Source organism: Coregonus lavaretus (assembly GCF_964263955.1).
Source record: "Coregonus lavaretus genome assembly, chromosome: 31".
Lineage (NCBI taxonomy): Eukaryota > Metazoa > Chordata > Actinopteri > Salmoniformes > Salmonidae > Coregonus > Coregonus lavaretus.
In genome coordinates, this window is record NC_140018.1 from 34,743,462 (window position 1) to 34,756,451 (window position 12,990).

The window sequence follows — 12,990 nt, forward strand, 5'->3', positions numbered from 1 at the left end:
TTTAGCATGATCTATTCAATTATGGCATAATTCCACTATTTGTATTCATTTGCGTCACTGTCAATGACAGACTTTTATATTGAAGGCGAACCGTAAATTCCACTATTGTGGCAAATCCTCATTGTGGCTAGCTTCACATAGGTGGGTCCGACCACCATTAATCAAATAACTGTCTTATAAATATGGGGTCTTTTAGATGATGACACCTAGCTAGATAGTTAGCTAGCTAACTATAGCTACTGAAACAGATGATGTCGTTTTGCTATGTTTTTGGGGAAGAACATTGTTTGCATCCATCCGCTAGCTAGCCTTTTTTATGACCAGCAATGTCTAGAGCTTGGGGAAGTGTGTCTGCGCTCGTGCGGCAGTAGCAGGTGCGCGAGACAAAACTTAACCAGCATCGTAGCATATGTATCGGTGAATCGTTGTGACGTATGAAATACGAGTTATAGTGTAATCAATGTGTAATAACTACGTAAAAAATTGATGAACGTGTTAAATTATTATGTGATGTGCAGTCATATTCAGGTCCTGATTGGTCAACAAGCTTATTTGAAGCGTCAAATAGTGTTATGACACACAAAGACCCAAATGGCGTTCCATAGTTCATCCCCCAAAACATAGCGAAACGACATATGTTTCAGTAGCTATAGTTAGCTAGCTAACTATCTAGCTAGGTGTCATAATCTAAAATACCCCTAATTTATAAGACAGTTATTTGATTAATGATGGTCGGACCCACCTATGTGAAACTAGACACAATAAGGATTAGCCACAATAGTTGAATTTGCGGTTCGCCTTCAAAATAAAAGTATCTAATTGAAAGTGATGCAAATACTGCCTAAATAGAATAGGTCATGCTAAACGAGGTTGGAATGTTGTAATATAATTGCATTGGGGGCATACTTGTTTCACTGTACAGCCTTACCTATGGATTGTGGATCAATGATATGGGGTATCAGTCTACTCAGAGAACATTAGCGTCGTAGCTCTTATTGCGGGACTCTGAAACCACTGTGAAATGAGCCACATTTATTGTACCAGTCGACCTGCTCTGCGTATTGAACACTTCCAGAGAAAAAACAATATAACGTGGATGTTTTGGAGTCAGATAACTCTGAGGAGGACTTTGGGGGGAAAAGCACTTGGGTGAGCAGACTGATACCCCATTTCATTGATCCCAAATCCTTAGATAAGACTGTATAGTGCAATATGAATGTCAATACGCACAATAGGCTGACTGGGGTGGTGATTTCTCACAGCCAAAGTCCTGCAATAAAAGCTACCACGCTAATTTTTGCGTAAACTCTTCACAGTTGTGTTCTGTGGGTCTAACCGAGTAGACTGATAACCAGTGGCGGCTCCTGAAAAAAATTCTCAGGGGGGGCAATTTTTCTGATGATTTAGGTGACCTACACACATTTTAAAAAAGATATGTCCAGCAACAACATGAAGACAGGGGCAGCATATAAGTCAATACCAGAAGCATTTATTGACTGATCTCAAAAGTGTTGGCTTACAAAAGCAAAATAAGTTATCACAGTAAAAATAATCAAGGGTGTTCTTTCACATTCCTCAACACTGCATAAACAATATGCATTTCCATAAAACACCTCATCTAATTGTGCCACAAAGTTGACAAGTCCAAGAAAAATACCAGGGTTGGTGGAGCCCTCAGTTTCATCTTTGCCTCGCAAAGCTAACTCAAACACTCCGCAAAACTTCACACACTGGATTAGCCGGCTGAGGATGTGGCGGTTCTTGCTAACCTCATCGTTGTGGCGGCGGACAGCTAGCCTGTATCCCTCATCCAGTTGAGTGGCAATGTTCACTCTCCCCAAAGCAGACAATCTCAAACAGCTATCCATGTGGGTCTTTGACAGCTCATGTTTCTTAATCTTTTCTGAAAGATGGTGCATGTCCGTTACACCAGTCGCTGTCCAAGCAGTGCTGTCTGCCGTGCCGCCTTCAGGGTGAAAGAGTAAGCAGGGGTAGCAGAAGACTGCATTAGCTACATCGCAGCCTGCTAGCCAGGTTTTTCGTTCGTACCAATTTTTGGAAAATCCTCGGGTGTAGGACTTTCCCCCTTTAGTAGAAACCTGTTGAATTATTACATTTGGTCTGGGAGGTCCTAATTGTTTCATTGCCAATTTATCTTGATTTGTTCGCCGACAAAAAGGAACTTCTTTCAAAGAGACAATCGAGTTGCACTGAACGCTAGCCATCTTGACAGTAGTACGTGAATTGATTGACGCTGCTACCAGCTCTTTTCTTAGTTACGTTCATGGTTATGTTACGTATGACGAAAGCGCGTAAGTGCAAGCCCTCCCGGAACCCATAGAGATTGTATTGAAAGCTCTGATATTTGAAAAAAAAAGATTTTACATGAGAGTCTATGAGAGACTTCTGGGGCGATTTTCAACCTGACTGAAATCGCCCCAAAAGGGGCGGGGCCATTTGAAGCACGACTTTAGCCTGATTGGACATTTAGTGGCAGATCAGACGTCTAGATTAGAACACTGATAACTACTGTTGCCGTGATATAATTGATTATAAAAAAAATCCCTTCCTTTTCCCGTTTGGCAGTGCGTCGCCCATATCGCCCTAATGAACACACCGCCCCTGCTGATAACCCATTTCATTGCTCCACATTCCAACACTCCAACCTTGTTTAACATTATCTAGTCTAAATATGGCATGATTCCACCAATTGTAACCATTTGCGTCACTTTCAAAGAGGGAGTTTTATTTTGAAGGCGAACCGCAAATTCCACTATTGTGGCTAGTCCTTATTGTGGCTAGCTTCATAACACATAACCCGGTCCGGTCTAGGCTCACTAGCCAGATGAAGCTAGCTGGCTGCTTATAACGCTAGCTTTGGGCAACAGGGTTAAGTAGCTAGCTAGTTATTTTCATGAACTGAAGTTCGATTTCAATAGGAGAACAACAAGTGGCTACCTAGCTAATACTTACTCACGTGGATTCCTAAATAATTCCTAAGAATATTGAACATTACTGCAGTTTCTACTAGTCATTGTTTTCAGGCTGGTTGCATTAGTGCTAGTTAGGATGGTACCAAGCTAAAGTTTCTAATAACATCTGTATCAAAGATATTTGCAAACATTTTTGATCCTGCTCTTATTTCAAATGATCACACAGACGTTTCCCCATTCGGTCGAACAAATAATGCCTTATTACCAACGCGGTATTGTAAACACAACGTGCAAATTCAGCACACACAACATTCCATAATATAATTTTGTTATTTGACGTGTCAAATTAAAAGCTTATTTGACGCGTCAAATAGTGTTTTTTGACGTGTATCTTTTTTGAGACGCAAAGACCCAAACGGCGTTCCCTAAAGAACATTGTTTGCATCCATCAGTTAGCTAGCTTTTTTTATGACCAGCACTGCCAGAGCTTGGGGAAGTGTGTCTGCGTTCAAGTGCAGCAGCCGCAAGTGCGCGAGACAAACCTTTACCAGCATCATAGCATAGGTATCGGTGAATCGCTGTGACATGAAATACGAGTGATGGTGTAATCAATGTATAATAACTAAGTAAAATATTAATGAACGTGTTAAAGTATTAAGTGATGTGCAAAGACCCAATGATACACACTATTCTAAAAAACAAGGTGTCACAAAATGTTAGACCATGAGTCCAAACGACGACGTCGAAATGTTTGCATTACGCAACGTGCCTACATGGCAACGCTCGACCCCGCCCATGTGAAATTGTTGGAAGAATTGACCAACCAAATTCTACTTTATCCATAACAACCAATAGCAAGATACCAGGGCGTGCCTCATTCCGTGTGGAAACTTTACCGGCTCGGGTGCAAAGTTTCAGCCGTCTGCAAATCAAAGTCTACGGCTAACGTTTCTGAAATATACCCTCGTCTTCTAATTTGCCCAGTTGACCGCTTTTGAGAAACCAACATCTGTCTTTGCTGCATCTGGAATTGGAGTCGGTTGTAATCGTACGATAATGACGAATTTTTAGCGAGCATATACATATTTACAATACGTGGTGGAATCCCATCATATGCTTCCAGTCTCGATTGGCTCGCTACAGATAGCATATTGTAAGCTAACTAGCTAGCTAACTCAGTTATCTAAATAAGTGACCAGCGGATAAAAATGGCTTGTGAGCCTAATCGTGTGCGGCTACTATGCATGCTTTCATTGACATTTGGCTTTTTTATCGTGGAGGTAGTCGTCAGTCGGATCACGGCATCTTTGGCAATGCTGTCGGACTCCTTTCATATGCTATCGGATGTCATAGCGCTGGTTGTGGCTTTGGTGGCGGTGCGCTTCGCTGAGAAAACGCAATCGACTAATAAAAACACCTTCGGATGGATCCGGGCGGAGGTGATGGGGGCTCTGGTAAACGCAGTGTTCCTCACAGCTCTCTGTTTCACCATTATCTTGGAGGCCGTCGAGCGATTCACCAACCCACATGAAATCGAGAAACCCCATGTAGTCATCGGTGTGGGGGCCGCCGGGCTCCTGGTCAACCTCCTCGGGCTGTGCTTGTTCCACGGACACGCAGGTGGTGGACACGGGCACTCTCACGGAGGAGGCCATTCTCATGGAAATAAGAAAAACAAGAGGGGTAAAATATGCAAGTCAGAAAGACCGAATGGATCATCAGGAGAGGAGTCCAACAACCTGGTGGGAAGCCACAACAGCCCCCCTAATGGCGTGAACACCGAGAGACATAGACATGGTAAGTTATGTCATTCATTTGTCTATTACATTAAGTAGCTATACTGTCAACACACTGTATAGATGTAGCTACTGTACTTGGCTAGCTACAATCTTTTCACTGAGAATTTGACAATTTGGCCCCCAATGATACTGTTATGTTTTTCACCTCGGGTTCATTGTACTACTATGAATCATATCAAGACAGCTCTTCATTATGATATCATAACCACACTAGCCTGTCTCAGGTTTTATGCTGTTTCATCGATGGAAATAAGATCATATATTATTGGGGAGTGGGGGCAAACAGAGCACACACTCGCATAATCTCACACAGACAGGAATTGTATTCAAAGAACTGAAATTGGAAGGCCTACTCAATATGGAGCTGTCTTTAGTCCAAAGCCATCTCTGTGGTTTTCGTTAACCCTTTCATATGTTTGCCTTTGAGGGTTAGACAATCAACACAGCCAGTGTCACATGGTCTTGGCTGGGTTTCTTCTGCATTGTAGATGGATCAATATCCATTACAATCTCAAAGGTGTAACTGAGCTGATGTGGGTCTCTTGGCTTGGGCATCATCAGTATATCTATCAAATGTTGCCATATACAGTACCAGTCAAAAGTTTGGACACACGTACTCATTCAAGGGGTTTTCTTCTACATTGTAGAATAATAGTGAAGACATCAAAACTATGAAATAACACTTATGGAATCATGTAGTAACCAAAAAAGTTGTATATATTTCACATTTGAGATTCTTCAAATAGCCACCCTTTGACTTGATGACATCTTTGCACACTCTTAGCATTCTCTCAACCAGCTTCACCTGGAATGCTTTTCCAACAGTCTTGAAGGAGTTCCCACATATGCTGAGCACTTGTTGGCTGCTTTTCCTTCACTCTGCCGTCCGACTCATCCAAAACCATCTCAATTGGGAGGCCAGGTCATCTGATGCAGCACTCTATCACTCTCCTTCTTGGTAAAATAGCCCTTACAGAGACTGGAGTTGTGTTGGGTCATTGTCCTGTTGAAAAACAAATGATAGTCCCACTAAGCCCAAACCAGATGGGATGGCGTATTGTTGCAGAATGCTGTGGTAGCCATGCTAATAAAGTGTGCCTTGAATTATAAATAAATCACGGACAGTGTCACCAGCAAAACACCCCCACCCCATAACACCTCCTCCTCCATGCTTTATGGTGGGAACTACACATGCAGAGATAATCCGTTCACCCACACCGCATTTCACAAAGACACGGCGGCTGTTACCAAAAATCTCAAATTTGGACTCCAGACCAAAAGGACACATTTCCACCTGTCTAATGTCCATTGCTCGTGTTTCTTGGCCCAAGGAAGTCTCCTCTTCTTATTGGTGTCCTTTAGTAGTGGTTTCTTTGCAGCAATTCGACCATGAAGGCCTGATTCACACAGTCCCCTCTGAACAGTTGATGTTGAGATGTGTCTGTTACTTGAACTCTGTGAAGCATTTATTTGGGCTGCAATTTCTGAGGCTGGTAACTAATTAATTTATCCTCTGCAGCAGAGGTAACTCTGGGTCTTCCATTCGTGTGGCAGTCCTCATGAGAGCCAGTTTCATCATAGCGCTTGATGGTTTTTGCGACTGCACTTGAAGAAACTTTCAAAGTTCTTGAAATGTTCAGTATTGACTGACCTTCATGTCTTAAAGTAATGATGGACTGTCGTTTCTCTTTGCTTATTTGAGCTGTTCTTGCCGTAATATGGACTTGGTCTTTTACCAAATAGGGCTATCTTCTGTATACCCCCACCTACCTTGTCACAACACAACTGATTGGCTCAAACGCATTAATTTGTGGAATTTCTTTCCTTCTTAACTTTTAAGAGTTAATTTAAATGCATTCCAGGTGACTACCTCATGAAGCTGGTTGAGAGAATGCCAAGAGTGTGCAAAGCTGTCATCAAGGCAAAGGGTGGCTATTTGAAGAATCTCAAATATAAAATATATATTGATTTGTTTAACACTTTTTTGGTTACTACATGATTCCATATGTGTTATTTCATAGTTTTGATGTCTTCACTATTATTCTACAATGTAAAAAATAAAGAAAAACCCTTGAATGAGTAGGTGTGTCCAAACTTTTGACTGGTAGTTAAGGCCTAAGCTATATGAGCCCATTTACCAGACAGACCAGTGGCTCACAAAGAGTAATGGTTGGGCAGAGGCACAATTACATCTGTAGTTTTCAGTTTTTAACAGAAACAGTGATAGGGCTATATTCTTTGTAATATTCGTAGATGTCAGCGACTGGTATCAGCAGTGACTTGATACAGAACAATGTGGCCCATGACTGCCTATTCTGCGCACACCATTTTGAAATAATGCCTTTTGCGGAGGCCATGAGAGTGCACGACAGACCCTTGTAATTGAATCTATTATCTCAAGGGACTGCCATCATTATTTTTGCCACTTCAGGAAACACAATTATTCCCATTTCTGGAGAAATATGACCAGGTTCTGCCTCTAAGCTTGTCTGTAAAATACACTGCTTCATAAACCTGTGCCCCCTTTGCATGCTCACTGTAACATTACAAATAACTTTAATCAAACTTATCTGGAGAATCTGACCTAGGGTCAGCCTGCAGATGTTTTACATGGTGGCGGACGTGTCATGACTTGTTTCAAAACCAAAATGGTGAAAGTCCCAGCCATCCAGATTTTGTCCCTCAAGTTACATTGAGTATTTGAAGAGAACAGTCCAGGCTTTCAAATCGTGACCTTATCAGAAGACATTTCATCCGTATTATCCGTAAATTGTCTTCCTTCACAAAACCCACGTGTTATAAGCAGTTGTTTTATCATATTAACAGGATATCATGGTGTAAACATGGCAATCCACCAGATTCAGAACATGACCATGATCTCCTTACTGATACTAGGGTCAGGGAGCTGAGAGCTGCCCTCTGCCTCCTGTTTGGACAGAAAATGGTTAAACCAGGAGACCGTAAGTTTCCCCTCTACACTGGGCCTGTCCGGCTCTGCCAGTTTCAGTAAATGGAGCCCATTTCTCCCTCCTCCATGCACTGATCGCAGCAACCCGGCCATACATCATCCCAAGCAGTGACACGACCGAAAGCCCCTTACTCAGCCACACCATTAGGCCCTGAGGAATTACCCCTACGTCACTGAGTGCCGGGACAGAGGCTATTAACCTAGCGCTAGTTCTGGTGCCATTGGCCATTATGTAGCCGTATGAGTCGTAGCGTAGTGCTAGGCCATCACACTGTCTGCTGACATGAATGGAATTTCCTCAAGGTGTTAAGCAGGGGCAGTCTGTTGTGGTTGGTTAATTTACTGGCTTCTACCACCATGCCGGTTGTAGTGCACGTCCAGAACGGGAACTGGGAAGGCCTGCCTCAGGTGATGTACTACGGCCTACATTCTTTACATTTACATTTACATTTTAGTCATTTAGCAGACGCTCTTATCCAGAGCGACTTACAGGAGCAATTCTTCCCTACGTGGAAGTAAATTGTTTTATTTAATGTCGAACATGTCTTAGCTTCTTATCAAGGTGTTTATCACCTCGGGCAGCCGTAACTTACGGCACATCAACCATGTCCTCCAAAAACTCTGATGCATTCATAAATCATTATGGTTTGTTTGGGTCAGTAGTTGGACGAGGTAGCTAATAAATCGCAGCTGGATGTAAGTCATTCATGATTAAGATTTCCAGTCATTCCTCATCTTTGTAAACATCAGCATTTCCTTTTCTCCATCCCTTTGATGCAAGAGTCTCTGCCATTCTTCCTATCATCCTCTCAAATATGTTGTCTCTGTTCAAATACTAGAAATGCATCCTTCGTACCTTCCTTGAAGTAATCTTGGATCTGAATTGGTTCTCATTGGGGATGGTGGTCACTTGCTTTCACTTATCCAATCACTTATAGATCAATGGTTATCTCAAGAAAACTAGGAAGGATGCATTTCTAACAGGGCTGTTCTTTTGCACAACCGCCCCCCCCCCGGACCTCTTTAACCCCTTGTCCCCCTGTCTTCTTCCTTCAGAGATCGTTCGCAACGACAGCGAGGTGCATATGAACGGCAGCGTCGTCTACGAGGACATGGACCACAGCCACGACGAGGCCTCGCTCAACATGCGTGGAGTCTTCCTGCACGTGCTGGGCGACGCCCTGGGCTCGGTCATTGTGGTGGTCAACGCCCTCATCTTCACCTTTGTGTGGCGGCCGTGCCCGCCTGGCGAGACCTGCTTCAATCCCTGCCACTCGACCGACCACCAGCATGTCAACCACACCCTGGTGGACCTGTTTGTGGACAGCAACGGTTCTAGCTTTCAGCGGACCATGGTGGGGCCCTGCTGGGTGCTCTACCTGGACCCCACGCTGTGCATCATCATGGTGGGCATCCTGCTCTACACCACCTACCCGCTGCTCAAGGAGTCTGCGCTGATCCTCCTGCAGACGGTGCCCAAGCAGATCGACATGCACCGCCTTAACGAGCGGCTGCTCTTGCTGGACGGTGTGCTGGCCATTCATGAGCTGCACATCTGGCAGCTGGCGGGCTCGCGCATCATCGCCACAGCGCACATCAAGTGCCATGACCCCACATCCTACATGGACGTGGCCAAGCGCATCAAGGACTTCTTCCACAACGAGGGCATCCACGCCACCACCATCCAGCCCGAGTTTGTCACGGTCAACTCCGAATCAAGTGCCTCTCTATGCGAGCTCTCCTGCCGGACGCAGTGCGCGCCCAAGTTGTGCTGTGGCGCCACAGACAAGCCGGGTGTTGCCGGCACTGGTCCGGCAGGCACGGAGAAGGGGCCGAGCGGCGAGGGGAAGGCGCTGGCGGCCTCAGCAATGGAGGTGATCAGCGAGACCCCAGAGGGAGCAGCTGGAGCCGGAGCTTCAGTTCTGGAGCAGGCGGCCGCTGCAGTCATCCAGGTGGTCCCCCGGATCCCAGAGCCCGAGGTCATTATCACTCGAGAGGTGGAGTCTTCTCTGTGAGACAGACCAGACCAGAGACAGTCGGAGGAGGGATAGAATCACTACTGAAGTGGACGGAAGTTTTTAAAGTGCAGGCCAAAGTCAACAGTGGGTTGTCGTGTGTACAGCGCTATCTGATTCTGGAGACACTGGTAGGAAAATGGCTCCACTACCGCGCTCTTGTTTGAAGACGCCCTTTGTTCCCAGCCCTTAACCCTCCCACTGCCTACCCCCCTCCATGGCCAACCCCTCGCCACCTCCTCACCTCTGACCCCCTCACCCACCGGGGGCGCGGCCTGGTCTGGCCTGCTGCATGTGTGTCCTTCCCCTCGTTAGCACCGTGTTGTGATGCGTCACTGTCGTCCCGTCCCACCATGGTGTGTCTGTGCCAAAGCTTCTCAATGTAGGACAGAAGGGAGACTCCCCTCCAACAAGGACCAAGAGCAAACAGGACACATTCAAGGCCAAGCGCACCTGTCTACTCCGCAGGTCTTTTTGTTGATCTATGGACCTTTTCATTTATGCTTTTATTTTTAATTTTTTTGGGATAGGCTTTGAACAACTATTTTCTTAGCCTCGGCCCCACAATGGAAAATTGTTATATTACAAACTTTTTTTTAATGTATTTAAGTTATTAGTAATGATCCATAATTTTCTCTGTAGATGCTTTTATAATATTTAGTTTGGATGATAGATTTAATTTGTGAAAATTTTCTGAATATTTGACAAACCATCTATGCTGTAGACTTGTTTTTTAAAATGTGATGTTTTTTTAAATGAATTTTTCTCAGACTTTTTCTGGCCTTGACTCTGTTTTAATGGCAGTAGTTAGTTGAATGCATAGTGAAAACACCTCTCACCTCGCCTATACTTCAAACTGCTTTGAAATAGCACTGAGTACTGTTCAAGTTAAGTACTGTAGGTTATCTTTTATCAGCAAACTTCAACAACATTTTTATTCAACAACAACAAAAAATCGGATGCCTTGCAAGCCTGGGGGTCTATCACTGAAGAAAATGAGCACTACAAAATGTCGAAAACAATATTTTTGTTATTTTTTTTGTCATTTAGCAGACGCTCTTATCCAGAGCGACTTACAGTTAATGAGTGCATAGAATTTCATACTGGCCCCCCGTGGGAAATGAACCCACAACCCTGGCGTTGCAAGCGCCATGCTCTACCAACTGAGCTACAGGGGACCCAATATTCTGTTTTAAATCTCTGCTGGAGGGCCATCGGATGGGTTGTTGAAATTCATACTAATATTCCTCATGAATGTGTTGGGGAAGGGACCTAGTCAAAATCCATGCTGAATGTTTTAACATTTTCCAGAGTCCTTCTGCCACAACTTTGCATGACCAAACGGAAGTGTGTTATTTCAATCACAGAGCTTCAAAACGAGCTAACACTGCTGCAAAACAGTAGCCTACTTCCTTGTTTTCTCAGATAGCGAGAATAATTTTTATAGATTAAAGGAAATGTCACTTAATCTTTTCCATTCTTTCTCGTGAATGGATTTGTTAGGGTTTATGTGCCGATTTACAGTAATCTTAGTGGCCTTTTAAATGGAAGGAAATCTGATAATTCCCTCATTCATTATTAATATTATTATCAACAACACAAAGATATTATTTATATGTTGATTCAAGGATGCATTTCAGATTTCCACTCAAAGTAAATGTGTATGCAATATAGAATAATTGTATTGGGAAATGTATTTTGACACGTTCCTTTGTTTTGAAAATGTCTGGTTACTTCTGTGTCTTTTGAGACTCTAGCTCTTTGTGCAAATTGAGGTATGTGTCATTTGTTCTTCAGATTTTAGATATGACATGTCTGCCGATGTGTTTTTGATATATTACAGTACCTGTCGAAATGTGTCATTGTGAACATTTTAAAATGGCTGTTTGGTACAGTTGTTAAACTGTTGTTTTGTGTGATTTTTAATTTTTTGGGATGCGGTTTCTTTGGACATTAGGTCTACCCTTAATCTCATTCCTAGAAACTTCTGCCCAAATGCGCGTCAAACTTGGCCTTGGTTAGCCAAGACTGGGAGAAACTCCCGGCGCATAGGCATCGCTTAATCCACCAACCAATCATCTCCCACAACACCTTCCCCCGTATGCTAGCACGCCACAGTCGTGTGAGTCGCTAAAATTAAATGATGACAAGTAAGGTCACTCCCATAGAATTCTATGGTCACTCCCACTAAGGCCAGCTTTGAATTGTTTATGGAAGGGAATGCATTCAACTGAAATGTCTTCCGCACTTATTGTTTATGTATCAGACGTGCACAATAGCCTGGGGACGAGGTTAGTTCTACCCTTAGAGCGACTGCCCCTAAAAAGCAATTTCTCCTTTTGAAAACGGCATATGTGGCATCGATACAGTGGGGGGAAAAGGTATTTAGTCAGCCACCAATTGTGCAAGTTCTCCCACTTAAAAAGATGAGAGAGGCCTGTACTTTTCAGCATAGGTACACGTCAACTATGACAGACAAATTGAGAAAAGAAAATCCAGAAAATCACATTGTAGGATTTTTAATGAATTTATTTGCAAATTATGGTGGAAAATAAGTATTTGGTCACCTACAAACAAGCAAGATTTCTGGCTCTCACAGACCTGTAACTTCTTCTTTAAGAGGCTCCTCTGTCCTCCACTCGTTACCTGTATTAATGGCACCTGTTTGAACTTGTTATCAGTATAAAAGACACCTGTCCACAACCTCAAACAGTCACACTCCAAACTCCACTAAGGCCAAGACCAAAGAGCTGTCAAAGGACACCAGAAACAAAATTGTAGACCTGCACCAGGCTGGGAAGACTGAATCTGCAATAGGTAAGCAGCTTGGTTTGAAGAAATCAACTGTGGGAGCAATTATTAGGAAATGGAAGACATACAAGACCACTGATAATCTCCCTCGATCTGGGGCTCCACTCAAGATCTCACCCCGTGGGGTCAAAATGATCACAAGAACGGTGAGCAAAAATCCCAGAACCACACGGGGGGACCTAGTGAATGACCTGCAGAGAGCTGGGACCAAAGTAACAAAGCCTACCATCAGTAACACACTACGCCGCCAGGGACTCAAATCCTGCAGTGCCAGACGTGTCCCCCTGCTTAAGCCAGTACATGTCCAGGCCCGTCTGAAGTTTGCTAGAGTGCATTTGGATGATCCAGAAGAGGTTTGGGAGAATGTCATATGGTCAGATGAAACCAAAATATAACTTTTTGATAAAAACTCAACTCGTCGTGTTTGGAGGACAAAGAATGCTGAGTTGCATCCAAAGAACACC

General features: G+C 43.7%; 1 protein-coding gene across 1 annotated transcript; it reads left to right on the forward strand.

The window, feature by feature from the left end:
- Nucleotides 1-3,835: 3,835 nt before the first annotated feature.
- On the forward strand, nucleotides 3,836-11,623 carry LOC311106714 (proton-coupled zinc antiporter SLC30A1-like). The gene is made up of 2 exons (XM_084149118.1): nucleotides 3,836-4,730; nucleotides 8,757-11,623. The coding sequence occupies exons 1-2, from the start codon at nucleotides 4,142-4,144 to the stop codon at nucleotides 9,713-9,715; spliced, it is 1,548 nt and encodes a 515-aa protein (XP_084005244.1). The 5' UTR covers nucleotides 3,836-4,141; the 3' UTR covers nucleotides 9,716-11,623.
- The last annotated feature ends 1,367 nt before the right edge of the window (nucleotides 11,624-12,990 follow it).